Genomic DNA, 15,162 nt, shown 5'->3' on the forward strand with positions numbered 1-15,162 from the left:
AAGAGCTGAGCTGCTATTGAGAGCATTGGTCGGGGTGCCCCGAAGTCACTCTCAGTGAGCTAATCTGGTCTTTATAGAAGTGGTTCTTGGGTAGAAAGCATTGCACAGGGTGTCAGGACGGAACGGTGGAAGGAAGAAGGCAGAATCACTGTACAGAGGAGGAGGAATGAGGGAAATGAGGGAAATGAGGTAAGATGGTGAATCAGAAGGTGGCACCCTTAGAGCTTGTTGTGAAAGGATCAGGACAGGTGAGGGGGACTGGCTCCCAGAATGCCGTGGGAAGACAGCAAGGCACCTCCTTTGGACATTTCTATCTTTATGTTTTGATTCTTAAATCCACTCAGAGTTCTAGAAGAGATCTTGCTGTCACTCATACTTTTCTTCAAGGTCTGAGGAGGCTGCAACTCGTGCTCTTCAGGGTGCTGTGTGATCATCCTGGATCCACCCCCACCCCCACCCCAGTTAGAAACTTTTCTTCAATAGTTTATGCCATAACAGAAGAGCACTCGGCCCCTGGTGGTTTAATTGTGGGTTTTCTTGTATGTGCGTCCCATTACGTTGCACAAGGCTTGCATGGGTGTTTTGTATGCCGTCTTCCTTCCTCCCGTTTGGTATCCAGCGTATCATAACTCATCTCCCGAAACAGGGCTAGAAGCCACAGCTACGTGAAACACTTCATTACATCGTTTTAAAAAATTACATAAGGCAGGGAAGAAACATATTGCTTCTTCCAGGCAAGGTCCGAAGTCGGCTGCTTGGGGCACATTGACAGTATTTCTTTCAAATGGGGGAGGCCATCTTTCCTCTCCTGCTCAACCGTGATGTAAACAAGTCCTGTGCTATTAACTGTGGGCCTTAAGTAGACCTGTGTTGTTTCACTGAGGCTCAGCACCATTTTGAAGGCATACTTTTGTAAAACACTTTTAATATTTCCCTTTGCCCAATCAAATTCTCAGTGGGCTGCCTCAGACTCTAGAAAACAATGTAGTTATGCAAGGGTCGGAAAGTTCATGTTTCAATAGCTAAAAGCCACGTTACTGACTTAGAAAGCATCCCCGTTTTCCCTCAGTTGGGCTGCGCTGACAAATGCAACTTTTCGAAGCTGGATATGATGTAGATTTAAGCCACACGTGGTGGTGACAAACGGTTCAGTGGCTGCTATCACTGGACTGCTTTGACATAAGCATGGTCTCTCTGTTTACTTATCTTTATTCATTCATTTTTTGATATTTTATTATTGCCTGGTTTTCATGGGTGTTTTGCATGCAAGTATGTCTGTGCCCGACACGTGCGTCTGATGCCTGGGCAGATCAGATCACCTGGGCAGAGTTAGGAGATGCTGTGAGCCACCTTGTTGGTGTTGGGAATGGAACACTTGTCCTAGGGAAGGACAGCCAATGACCTTTTAAACACTGAGCTCTCTCTCTCCAGTCCTGGTTTAGGTCTCTCTTTATTGATTTGATTCCAAGTGTATAAATTACTTTCCTTGATGTAACAGGTCATAATTCTAGTTCGGTGTAAATCTGTCAATCCCAATGAAAAGTGACAGCCAAAATGTACCAAACCACAATCACTTGGCCTTTCTCTCAGAACCCAACTGGACTGAACCGGAATCATCATTCTTAGATAAAGTGATAGCCCAATCTATAAAAATTGGCACCAGAAAATTCCACCGTTTGACCCAAAATTCCTGCCTCGTCCTGTACACACAAGGGGCTGACCTCAGTACTGGGCTCCTGCCGACTTAAAATGGAACTCTGATCCCCAAAGCCTTGCACGGTGAAGTATAGAAAACACAGATCGGTACCTATTTGTGGGCACTCCTGCCACCGTCACAACGCTTTTAAAGCACACTTCGTGGCAGCATCTCCTCTCACGTTATTTTAAGTGCTACTGGAAATAAAATGCCACAAGAGAAAGATTCTTTTTCTTTTGCAACACTTCATCCATTCTATTTCTGGTTGCAAATCCCCCCCCCCATTTATGAAATATCCACAAAAGCCATCAAAACTGCACAACGGAAAAGCTCAAATTATAAAACAGACAAGAAAAAAAAGCAAGGTCTCTCAGTTCCTGGAAAGGCCGCTTAGATGCCGGTCTCCAGTGCTATCCAAGTACTGGAAATCATTTCACCATATATTGCGCTAGAGCCGAAGCCAAACACAATCTGCAGTTTTATGAGGACTATAGTATTAGGTGTGTTTGGAAGTAGCAAATAATTGGAAAGAAAGTAAATTTGTATCTAGCTAAGTGCTTGAAGTTTTCCTCCTTACGTTGGTAGTATTTAAGTTGGAAAAGTAACATTTATTCTTTTGTCTGTATATAGACAAAAACAACTCATCTTTGTCCGCAGAAAAACACAATTGCTGAGTGTATCTTCAACTTCCTGTGCATAGTTGGAAGAGTCGCTTCCGAGGCTGATGGATCTTATATTTTTCAAGTCCTGTGGCTCTCAAGGTAGGTGGTATAACCAAGGAGGTCCAATTAAATTACCTACGAGAAAGGCACATTCTTCCCTGTCAACCTCAGGTACCTAGGGGTTACCTATGTCACAGGGTATGTGTGCCCAGATCTCAGACTGTAGAGACCTCAGAGGTGAACTTTGACCTTTCAAACTCAACAGACTCTACACTCACAGTTACTCTGATGCATCCATTTAGACTGCATCCTTTTCCCTCTACATTTCATGCTAATTTGCTGATATATCTTTATATGTAAATATAAACACACATATATGTCTGCATGCATAAATGTATATATTAAGAATAACTGTCTTCTTCCAGTTATATTAGCAATAAAGAGAAATGATATATAGTGATCCAAAACTCCAAGGTTGCAAGTTTTCGGGCTCTGGATTAAAATAGTCTCCGTTTCTATGGTGATGCCTAGACCAACACTTGGCGGTGGGGTCCGGAGAGTCTCTGTGAGTTTGAGGCCATCCAGGTCTACACAGAGAGTTCCAAGTCAGCCAGGGCTGCACCGTGAGCCTCTAGGTCTCCTTAGGTGAACTCTGTATAATTAGTGTCACTTCCAGAGTGTAGGTGCAGGAGTAGATATGAAACAGATACACCTGAAAATACTTCACACTGCAGAATACAATATGATAACACAGGCATGGCTGTATCATCATAAGTGAAATATCAGCGAGACAAAATAAATACTAAGAACCTTTGAAAGTATGTGATTAGACAAATCATGTCACTAACATCTGGCCAGGAAAGTTACCTTTTTTATAGCTACTTTATACAAATGTTACAGAAGTTTATAAAGAATGTGTTTGATAAGATTCGTTTTATTTTATGTGTATGTGTGAGTGCACACATGTACATCTGTGTACTATGTGCTGCCAATACATGTGTAGATATGAGCATGTATGTTATTGTACTACAGAAGTCAAAAGAGGATCTAGAATGCTCAGGTCCTGGAAATATAACTTATAACTGCTAGACCGTATCTCCAGTCTCTCATTGATTTTTAAATTGATGCTCCAAATAGATGCTTAATTGTTGAAATCATATTAAGAATGTAAAGCTTTGGATAAATTTCAAATCAAACATATATATATATGTATATATATATATATACATACATATATATGCATATGCATGTATATATGCTGTTTTCCTAGGTATAAAGATGAGACGTTTCATCTATACACAGACAACGGTATAGAAGCTAACTTTTCAAGTTATGTACTATCAAAATAACAAGAAAATTTGTGAACACTTAACGAGATGCAAATTTATTTTCCTTCAAATTATTTGCTACTTCCAAACATATGTAATGATATGCTGGTACATATAATTTTTTGATATGCAGGTTTGCATTTGCCTAAACGCCATGATACATGGTATCAGCAGTGCATACAACGTGTATTGAGTTGTCTATCTTTCTGAAATAAAATGAATGCTGCAGAGAGCACATTCTGCTTTGGTTTATGGACTCACGCCCTGTGTGAGAGTCGTGCATGCTCTTGAATGCTGGGCCTTCTCCCCAGACCCTCACCAGGGTACGCGTCCATAGACTCTTGTATTCACTGATCTATAGCAGCTACATCTTTCCAGGGCTGAAAATTGAATTCAGAGCCTTGCTCTCCATGCACTGGTTAAGTACCCAATCAGAGAGCTACTACTCCTTGGCCCTTGTGGTTTACTCTGGGTCTCACCCTAGAGCTAAGTTGGCCTTGAACTTGTGAGCTTCCTGCTTCACTACCAGGTGCTAGCACCACCAGAGTTTTACCATGGTGCCTGAGCGACAAAGAGTCTGTGGTATTGTCCCCGTCCTTGCTGTACTTCTAATTTGACCATGAAGACATCAATGCTAGGTTCCCACTGGTATCGAACTAGTACGACTAAAGAGAACCTTGCAATTCGCCTCATACAGGTGGTTATCATACCATCGATTATATTTTAATTGAAAATAGTAGCAACCAAAGCAGACTTGATAGAGTGATTGCACTTTAAAAAAAAAATAGGGACTGCTAAATAAAATCCCCCTTCCCACGGCGAGCCACACGTGAGGGTTTCTCTGTATCCTTTTGTCGCACTGGCCCTGTAGGCCTGGGCTGTGAAGATCAGCCACGTAGCCCGTCTTCAGCTCCTACAACTGTAATGGACAATGATGTGTCAATCAATACATATTTGTCAAATCGAACTGTCCTGTCCCTCCAGTGGCGATGGATGTCAGCAGTGCTCAAATTTCAGAGTGTTCCTAAGGATGTCTTGCAAAGATGATTCAAATGTGAATTCCCTGGCCTAGGAGCTTAGAACAGACAGCAATCTTGCCTTGGGTGCAATGTTTTCTGAGGCTACCCTGAGGAAGGCAAACGACCGTCGACTGTGACAAATAGGCAGCGTGCCACCCCTCATCACAGGCTCAGAGAGCATCGCAGAAGCAGGAGGACAGCAAGAGACAGGGGACTGAGGTATAGGTGGCAAGACAGTGACTTCTAGACATGAGAGGGCAGCTGCATCCTTGGAACTTCAACAAAATGGCCTCCCGATCAAGGTCTGCAAAGTGGTAACACCAACCGACATGCGTTTGTGGACGGGGAAAGTCTCACAAGACCCCATCCCCAGGTGAAGCACCTCAGGCAACCACTGGCTGCTGAGACAGGGTGAGTCAATTGTCTCCTGGGACAAACCTCTGAGGCCGGGTGGTCAGCATAAACACATGCACATGTATGTGAGCAGCACTGAGTGGACCAGATAGAGTCTACAATACAGGTATAAGTATGTCTGTGTGTGTGCTCATGTGCACACATGCACATGTGAGTAATAATAATTAAAGAAGTCTTCACGAGTTTGACAGGGAGTGGGGGGAACACAGGAGGAATTGGAGGGAGGGGGATGGGAATGATTGGGATACACAAATACACTGTATAAATTTGTTTGGGGAAATTGAAAGAAGTGCTCAGAATGTCATTCGAAGCCTTTCCCCATCCAGACTTAGTGGTGCGTGCGTGGCCTTCCTGATCCACATGATAAACTCAAACCAGCCAGGAGTATACCCTAGGGTCTGTATGATCGGTAATCCTCCACTGTTAAATTCTTCCTTCTGTTAATGCCGGTCTGATAGCTGGCCTCCTCTGCCAAACTTCTGAAGAAGTCTCTTCTCCCATCCCTAAGCACTCCTACTGGCCACGTTTTTCTTCTTTGAGACCAGAAAGAAGTGACTGACTTGCTCAACGGTCTGCCTTTCCCCACCAAACTGCCATGTCTTAAGAGAAACAAAGTATTTTATGGGTGGTGGTGGGTGCTTTTGCCTAGAGCCAAATGTGGGAGACCACAGGTGTCCCGTCACATGGGAGGGATCAGTGGGTGGTAGATACAACGTCTTGACTAAGGAACACTGAAGAAGGAGCCCTTTGGAGACAAACAGAAGAACAGAGTTGAGAAGCAGAAACCACCTCAACGTGGTGCTGCCAGGGCTCCTGACAGAGAGACCAGAATGACTGAACAGTTTGCTTGCTTAATGTGCTGACTAAGTTTTCATCTTGCTTGATCCAGTTCGGATTGGATTTCCATGTCACTTGCAAATGACCACGCTGTCTCTCATTCAGCAGGAAAGATGAAGTGCCGGAAAGCTAGCGAGAGTCCCCTGAAGAAGAAACCTTATGGTGATGGAGTTATTCTGAATTAGATATGGGGTGTTGGTTTGCTGCCATTCCACGAGTCGAGGCAGAGGTGAAAAGGCCTTGCGGCCGGGGTATTGGACTAAGCAGCCTTCTCTGTCTTCCTTGCCCTTTGTGTCAGTATCTCCCTTTCTCTCAGAGTGTTCTATTTCAATCGTTTCATGCCCATGTCTATCTCGATTTAATCACCGTAGTTATTTTTCTTCTCTATCATGCAATGTTCGACAGCATTAATAGTGATTTCTGTTCTTTCAAGGGGAGAGTCCAGATAGAAATCCAACAAATGCGTGCACACATATACCCTGTTTTCCAGGGAACTTGAGAAACATTAGTTGGCTGCCAATGTAGGAATAAATGTCTGCTTCAGTGCCTGTCTGTGAGAAGGGCCACCGACTTTTGCCTATTTCATGAAGAGGGATGTCTAAGCAGCCTGTGTACAAACTGATCAAGAGACCAACTCTAAAATTTCACTTCTTTCTCTATGGCAACAGTCTCCGTCTGCACTGTCTGAAGAGGATGAGAGGGGGCCAGGTAGCAAGTTTCTAATGAGAGCCTGATCAGTTATGGAGGGTGGAAGACTATTTTGGCTGTCTCGACACATGTTTTTAGAACTATATGTCAATCCCCCAGAGGAAGGGACACAGGTGACTGTGCTGGGCTCTCTTTCTCTGCCAGGGGAAAAGGGGAACAGCCGGTCAGCTCAGCCAGGCTGTTCTGGGAGCCTGCTCTTCTATGGGCCTCCATTTTCTTTCCCTAAAGGACTTAGGTTTGACTAGCCCACCTTTCCTGCATTCAGCTGCCTCAAACAAGATGCCCTTCTGTCAGAAACTTTCCTCTGGGTTGAGCCCAGGAGCGACAGGACAAGTGATATTGATAAAACATTGCCCAGTGAATCTGTCTAGGCAGACCAATCCCCGACAGCCTTTCCTTCCTGTGGTTTGTGTTATTAGAGAGATTTGGCTTGTGTCGCCATGATGTGCTTGAGGCACAAACCATTCTAAATATCAGCAGAATACCAACAGAGCCCAGGCCAGAGGGATGCAAAGGCCATTTCCTCAACCCTCCCTGGCTCTTTTCCCTTTATATCTAATGCAGAGGATGTGACTGGGCTGTCCTTCCTTTATAATTTGTGTTGTTTTTCCAACACAAACATGGCTCCCACCACTTTTCCGGGGTCCTAAGAATATATTGCCGGGTGACCTGTTTGGACATTTATAGTCCTGGAGCTGAGAAAGCCTGTGGTTAGGCATCGAAGCTGCAGGAAGGATTCCCTGAACAGAGCAGAGAGGGAAGGTATGGAGTGCATCCCAGGGCTTAAATACGAACACTTCAATTAACATGTTCCAGTTGAGTAACAAGAAGCCGCAAAAAGAAAACCACTTAAAAATCACAGGGTGATCATGCTATATCCGCCGTAAATCTGTCCCAACCCAGGAAGTGCTAATGAGAAGGGCCACACTGACAGTGAGCTCTACGGGGTGACTCTTCAATGAATGCACCTTGCAAGCACGATGCAGCCACAGCGCATTTCAAAGGCTCACGTACATTGAAATACAGACAGTGAAGATGGTGTGTTTGGTAGGTCTTCCACACAGCACCATGTATCTCTCTGGAGCAAAGTCCCCGGGAGACTCTGGAATTTAATTGACTTTCCAAAGAGTGGATATAAAAAACTTGGCCAATTCCAATGGGGTCTTAATCAGCTGAGGCTAAAATATTATTCTGCTCCGAAGTTGAAGGAGAGATTGGATATGTGATGGTACCAGGCCCAACGACTCAAAGATGGCTCCGTGGAGTTAATTGACACTGATGTACAGTGATTATTCACAGCCCCTTACGTCTGAAGACCATTTCAGCAAGTGCAAGTCTTCCTGATACAGCAGTGCTGGCTCCGGTCTAATGAGTTTTGATGCTCTGAGATAATGCTTGACTGTGTTACCCGGGAGAAGAAGCACAAGGGCTGTGATCTCGGAGTGTTCTGAGGTCCTCTGCGTCTCAGAGAGACATTTCCAGGACGATTGCCATTCAGACGTTTCCATGGCTGTGTGAGGTGTGAAAGCTCATAGGTCTGAGAGCTCATACACATAGTTGCAACCACATTAAGTAGCACTTTGGACGTTGCGTGACGAAAATGCTATTGTGCTGGTCTTAGCTCTTCCTGGTTCATCTCAAACTCATGAGCTCTCCTGAGGTAAAGGATGCTTCCAGGATGGTAAAAGTAGTCAACTTTAATAAAAAGAAACGAAACAGACTAGGCTCCACAGAACGTGCTTGCCACCGCAGCCCTCGGGAGGCGCCAGCACAATAATCAAGAACTCAAGGGTAGCCTGGGCTACAAAGCAAGTTAGAATCCAGCCTGGGCTCCTTGAGACCCTGTTCCAAAAACCATAAAAATACAAAAAGCTAAAAAAGGGAGCAAGCAAACAAAAACTTGGCGCAAATACGCATATACGCAAAAGAAGTAACAGCATCAAACAGCATTCAACTCCAGCAGCAGCAAAACCCCTGGTTAGACTTGGTTAGGACTGGACTGAGAACCATCAGTTTACATTCCTACTTTTCTTTTCCTCCCACTTGGCATTATCAGAACCTGTCTGGAGTCACTAAAAATGCTGTCATTTTCCAAATGTATGGCTAACCAGTCTTCAATCAAGACATCACCCTCTCTGCAGAGCATTAAATCATCCTGGGAATATGTGTAGCTGTGACTTAAGAGCGTTAAACTGCAAACCCATTCCTGCAGATAAGATACGAGGGAGTGTTTACTTGATGGCCTCAAAGTACGTGATTTGGTCCCATTAAAAAAGAAATGGCATCCGTTAGAAGTCATGGGCAGGGTGGGTACAACCCACTTCCTCTCTGCGGATCAGATACCCACAAAGCTCTAACTCTTGCCTGAGAAACTGAAGCAGCCTTTACAATGGCGTTACAGTTGCAGTGGAAAGGAACTGATTATGTCTGCCCAGATAGCCGGGGCTGGCTCAGGCTCTGTTGGACAAGCATTTCTTTCCCTTGTCCTAACTCCCCGGGTCTGTGCCTGAGCACATGGGGACATCTCTGCTGGAAGGATTTGAAAAGGACAATGACAACAACACAATTGATTTGGACAATCTATGTGTTCTTGCCAATGACGCGGGCTTGATGGTGGTGGTGGGTGGGGTCATGTTGATGAGGGTCATGGCGAGGTTCAAAAGAAAAAGCACCCAGGAATTCTCTGCTGTCCTCAGCTCGGTAACTGTGCTGGTGGTTGCAGGAGGTCCACATGTCTCTGTCAAACCCTAAGAGGTATTCAATAATAAGGGGTACAAGTTGACCCTAAAATTTCCCCAAGAGGTGACTCCTTTTGTAATGAAAAAAAAATCACTTAAAATATGAATCTTAGGCATTTATCCCAGCTAATGAGGAAATCGTTCTGTGGTGGAGAAGCTGGCCTGGCTCTCAAAAGTCTAGAGAATGTGCAGCGAGTGACTTAAATAAACAACGTGTGGTACTGAGAAGTGGGATGCCGAGCACATCCTCCATCAGTCTGCTCCGTAGCACAATCTAGACGGTAAACAAATTTAAACATTCGTTAAGGCGGACAAGCATATTTGAAGCAAGATTGGAAATCCACCATCGTGGAGTAGCAGTGTGCTAAACTCCTTCCTACAGGAAGGCAGAATCCCTTGTACAAAATGGGAGATTTCATAATTTTATCCTTTGTTGTTTGCCAACATCTACCTGTTAGAATGGGCTATCATGTTGCATTTAAGCTGAGAGACTGTCCATGGGGAGCTAAATGTGTTTGCCTTCGTGGATTGATGTAAGACAGCTGTGAAGTGGGATCTGCAGGGAAGACTTCAAAACCTACGTGCAAGGTAAGCGTCGGTGTCCTTGGACATATTGAAACTCACCCATGGTCTTAACTCTCCACTATATACCCTCTGGCAGATTAAACACTGAAAATATATCTATCTACATCTATATCTATATCTATATCTATCTATATATCTATATATCTATATATCTATATCTATATCTATACCTATATCTATATATTCGGCATGTTACTAATTAAGCCAAGGCATTAAAGCATTGGGCAGTGACACCACTTCAGGCTTTGATGAGGACAGCACATGGCAGTGACACGAAGGACAGGAAAACCGGTGCTCGTAAATGCAGACCTTGAATAGACCAGCCATTGTCTAGAATTTTCTCCGTTACAAAATGCAGTTCCCACACACCGTTTTCAGACTTGCGCTGTGAGTCCTCTAAAGCTTTCTTTATCATTTAATATTATAAATAATTGCGTGTCTAGGCGGCAGTTCAAAGCTCAGTATAGCACTTGTACAACACCCCAGGCAGGTCAGGTGACCTTTCTCCAATCCTGCTCTCTCTGGTGCTGAGGACAGACAAAGTGATACGTCTGTCATACGCCATTACCATTAGAACAGAATCTTGTTCTTTTATTACAACTGAACTCCGCCAGATCTCTCAGCAGGAATGCTAAGTGAAATCAATGTCTTGGATTTCCAGGCTGAGCTTGGAGGTCACAGCCACTCTGTCATTTCTCAGTATTATCCTTTCTCGCGAGCGCACACACTCCCTGAGCCTCCAACTGGCACACAGCAGATTGAAAACAGCATGCATCAGAGGACTCATGCTGCACAATTTTACAGTCTTTTGGAGCCCCTCCTTTTGATCCCCCCTTCCATGTTTTTCTTTTCTCTTTGCAAATTGCAAATAAGTTTTGCTATGTCCTCTGGAGTTGGGAGTCAGAGGCAATGGTGCACCCAGGAGGAGGGTAGGTGATACAACTCAGAACATACACTTCACTTCTGACAGCTGTCAGGAAGAGCAGTGTCCATCTGCCGTCCCATGAATTTGATACGTGACTCCACTGCTCTAAAGAGTAAACATCCTTGTGACATAAGCTACCAGTTCTATTTCTGTCAAGTAGGTATGCACACAAAGGCCTTGTATTACTGTGTGATGGTAAGACAGGCATAAGAAGTTGCAGGACAACAATGCCCACCCTCCCCTCCCCCAACACACATGCAGAGAAACAGAGACAGAGACAGAGACAGAGACAGAGAGACTATTTCCCAAGATACTAATGCTGACTGTGTAGAAACATAAATATGCTAATCAAGGGATGTCCGTGAATACATTAGCTCTGTGGAGTCTCAACAGGCATCATGTTATGCGCAGACATCATTTCTGGGCTATGAGAGGGCAAGCGGGTTCTGTTGATTTATTACTAGTTGTAACTTGGGGAACTACAATCAAAGGGTGCAACTTAGTGCCTTGGCTTTTTTTTTTTTTATTTTAATTCACCATATTTTTCTGATCGACTAAATCAGCACGGGAACATCTTGGAATTCTTTCTAACGACAACAGGAGTGGCAAATGGCGTGCTAGGGGACACTGGGCAAGCGACACATTTTTATAAGATTGCGTTGATATCGAAAGAAAAGAACACTATTCTTGGTTAAATCTTGATATACGTCGCTACAACTGTGGGTGGGAAGAAGGGTACCCATTGGTTTCTTCAGCTTTATGTGATAGGGAATTCATGAAGGCTGACTTCTACAAAGTAATTCACTTCGAAGATAAACCATAGAATACATGTTTACATTATGTAAATCGTGGTAATTGAAACACAATCTATGTTTTCCCTTTTGGGAACTGAAGAGAGGCGTACAGAGCTGTAAGATTGGGAAGAAGTTTAACGCTGCTAAAACAATTGTTCTCTTTCGGTGTGTGTGCTGAATTCGTAGGCTTTTATGAGTAAGTAAAACCACTTGGCCCACTGAGCCTCTTCCCAACCACAACACAAAGGGCCCTCAGTGGCTTTGGCATTTGCCATTGTCACCTAGGGAAAGGCCATTGTGCCAATCGCCCAGCCAGCCTGCGGATGGATGGACGGATGGACAGATGGCTGAATGACCGGAGACTAAGCAAAGGTAAAGATGAAGTGGCCGTCTGGACTGAAAGCTCTTTTCGTGATTTGTGTGAGTGAAATGGTTGAGAATATCTGAATGTTAGACTTTTCACCTAGAAGTAAGGGGGGGACCCACTAATCGTGTCAAACAGAAACCGGTCTGTGAACCTGAAAGGAAATACCTTAATGCAAAACACTGGTATGGCTCAGGATGTGGAGGGAAATTAACACATTGAGGGAGAGAAACGGACTCAGCCCTTGCAGAGGCATCTGTGTAAAACAAGGGCTCTGAGGCCACTTGCCTTTATTTTGCTTACAATGTATCCGTAAATGCAACATTTTAAAACTGCTAGCACCAGGCGCCGTCACAATACTGCTTTAGAATGAAACTTGATTTGGTAACTTGTTATAATTGCCTCTGAGCTCTGGCTTTACGCATGTCCGAAATTATAGATAGAAGCAGGTCTGCCCTTAGACAGGAAGCAGAGGGCATGTGAGGTCCACCAAACAGCAGAAGTGATTTGAAAATGGCATATGTCCCCGCCCTGCTGTCCCCCAGTGTGTAAGTGTTTTCCCTAGCCACAGTCCCAACTCCCCTGTCAGGCTATGTTTACGTACAAATGTATTCTTCTCATACAGAAAGGGTACGGGGAACCCTGGGAAGGAAGGAGTTGGGAGGCTGCTCTCAAATGACCAAACGGTCCTTTTCTACAGCCTCCTATCTGGAGTTTTACAGTAGCTGAGCTGATGTTCTGAATCCCCATGCCCCTTCAGTATTTCCTATCTTACTCATGTACTTCTTCACACACGTCCAGATTACTCCTCCCCGACTCCCCTAAGGCATTCCCACACTTCATCCATGGGATGGAAGATGACACCGAGTGTCTAGACAACAACAACAACAACAACAACAACAACAACAACAATAATAATAAAGATGCTTGGTGTAAATATTATTAGCGGTGTCAGTTTTCTGGTTAGTACTTTCTAACGGAGTTAGTATTTGCATTTATCTTTTCTGAATGACCACACAAAGCATCCCTCTCTGGCTAGCCTTGCTTGCTTTGCAGAAAGCTTAATACACAACAGCTCCCAGGTGAAGCACACACACACACAAAGTCTTCCACATGACGCTCTCCACTCTCCCCGATGAGAGGAGCCATCTTTAATCCCTCCAGTCTTCCCCCATGTTCCTATGTTCCTAGGCACTAGTTCCACACTCCAAAGCCAGAACTGCGTTTAAATAGTCTCCCAATACTATTATTATCTCCATGCCTTTACATGATAATCTGGGTGGATGTGTGACATATCTAAAATTACAACTCTGCCATCGCCACACTGCGTTATAACAGTTATCGATAGTTTTCAAGAAGCGCTCCATATGTCTCCATTCTACTCACGCTTAGGCTTCTATTTCAGTTGTTTATCCCTTGGCAAACGTTTGCTTTTCTTGCTCAAGCCAATCTCTCCCTCCTAATGACACGTAGTGTACATTTATCTGTACGTGGCTTCATGATATCTATTATCGATTATTCTCTGGGTTGTAAAAGATGGCTATTCGTTTTATAGATAGCTATTTCTAGGGCTATCAACTCACTGGTTCAAAGACGCCCATTTCGGATTTTCATTACAACTGCCAATATGTTTGTTGAGCGAACAAGACGATTATTAGAAATGTAAATTTACGCATGCAGCTACAGCTCCCTCTAAAAGTCTTACCTCCGCATACCCCCTGAGATTAGTCAGCCTGGTGGCTGGAATCTACGAGACCTTCAATAAATACTGTGAACCATAGAAGTTCAAGTGCAAAGACAGATCAGCTTATTGAAGAGGGTACCTTGCTTTTGGGTGGTGGGCTGTTTGTGCTCTTGTCTGTGTGAATGCTGGTAGGAGACACGGCAGCACCAAGGTTGCCTTGGGGTAGGCCTAGGAGCTTCCCTCCTGGAGAAACCTGCATTGCAGCTAGCTGGGCAGCATAGAACTGCTACAGAAGAAAAGACAGAGAGAGGCTGTCAGTCATAACGCAAACACACCCTTCAGGAGCACCGCAGTCGGGTGCACCGTGCTTCCTACATGTTCCCGAGTACACCAGACACGATTAACGGGAGAAGCTGTCACTGTGGTCTATAAATTAGCTTCTCTGGAGAGCGGCGGCAGGCAACACGTAAGCAGGACCTTATCAATGGTACGGGCAGGGGCACCAAACACAAGTGGTCATCACACTCACTCCTTACCGACGGCTAGGAAGCGAGCTTGCTGTGTTGTCTAGGCAAGGCTCCAATCTGTTCTCTCTTAAATTCCCGACTGTGTAAAGAACCCACTTCACAAAGTACAGAGTAAGTTGCTTATCTTCCTTGGTTCAGTTTTGACTTACTGAACTGGGCACCTGGTTTTTCATTTATTTATTTACTTATTTAATTTACCTGTCTGTTTATCTAAGAATTAACTGTATGCAAATTGGGGAACAGGTTGAGCAAGGAAGGAAGGAGAGGACTCTGGGAGGCCAGGTGATCATTCTGCCTGCATTGATCATCAACTGGGTGCTTGCAAGACAAAGTTAATCCACTTCATGATAAAAGCAGACACATCTCAAAATGAAACAAACCTCTCCAAAACATACACTGGTTCTTATTAAATAACAAAGAAAAGCTGCTCCAAGAAACAATTAGCAAATTTAAAGAACACTTCACTTTTATAATATCATCTTCGGATACAGTATCCAACTGAAGAACACTGCTTCACGTTCCAACATGGGCATCAAACATAAAGATTAACACTGTTTCATCTTCATGTATCCTTTGAGACATTTGACAGTCTACATGACAAAGCAATTAACCTTTACAGTGTGTGTGTGTGTGTGTGTGTGTGTATGTGTTTGTATATGTGTGTTGTGTGTTTGTGTGTGTTGTATGTTTGTGTGTGTATGTGTGTGTATGTGTGTTTGTATATGTGTGTTGTGTGTTTGTGTATGTGTTGTGTGTTTGTGTGTATATGTGCGTTTGTATATGTGTGTTGTGTGTTTGTGTGTGCATGTGTGTTTGTGTGTGTGTTGTGTGTTTGTGTGTGCATGTGTGTTTGTGTGTGCATGTGTGTTTGTGTGTGTTGT

At 44.1% G+C, this 15,162-nt stretch overlaps 1 protein-coding gene across 15 annotated transcripts in view; it reads right to left on the reverse strand.

The window, feature by feature from the left end:
* Sox5 (SRY-box transcription factor 5) overlaps positions 1-15,162 on the reverse strand; it is a 955,415-nt gene that overhangs the window by 59,124 nt on the left and 881,129 nt on the right. For 10 of the 15 annotated variants that reach the window (NM_001415823.1, NM_001271267.2, XM_017592402.3 and 7 more), the window contains one exon: positions 13,894-14,040. The exons of the other annotated variants lie outside the window; for them this stretch is intronic. In NM_001415823.1, the coding sequence (NP_001402752.1) occupies positions 13,894-14,040 (147 nt within the window). The remainder of the gene's footprint in view (positions 1-13,893; positions 14,041-15,162) is intronic. 15 annotated transcript variants of the gene reach the window in all.

The sequence above is a fragment of the Rattus norvegicus genome, chromosome 4, assembly GCF_036323735.1.
Source record: "Rattus norvegicus strain BN/NHsdMcwi chromosome 4, GRCr8, whole genome shotgun sequence".
NCBI classification, from domain to species: domain Eukaryota; kingdom Metazoa; phylum Chordata; class Mammalia; order Rodentia; family Muridae; genus Rattus; species Rattus norvegicus.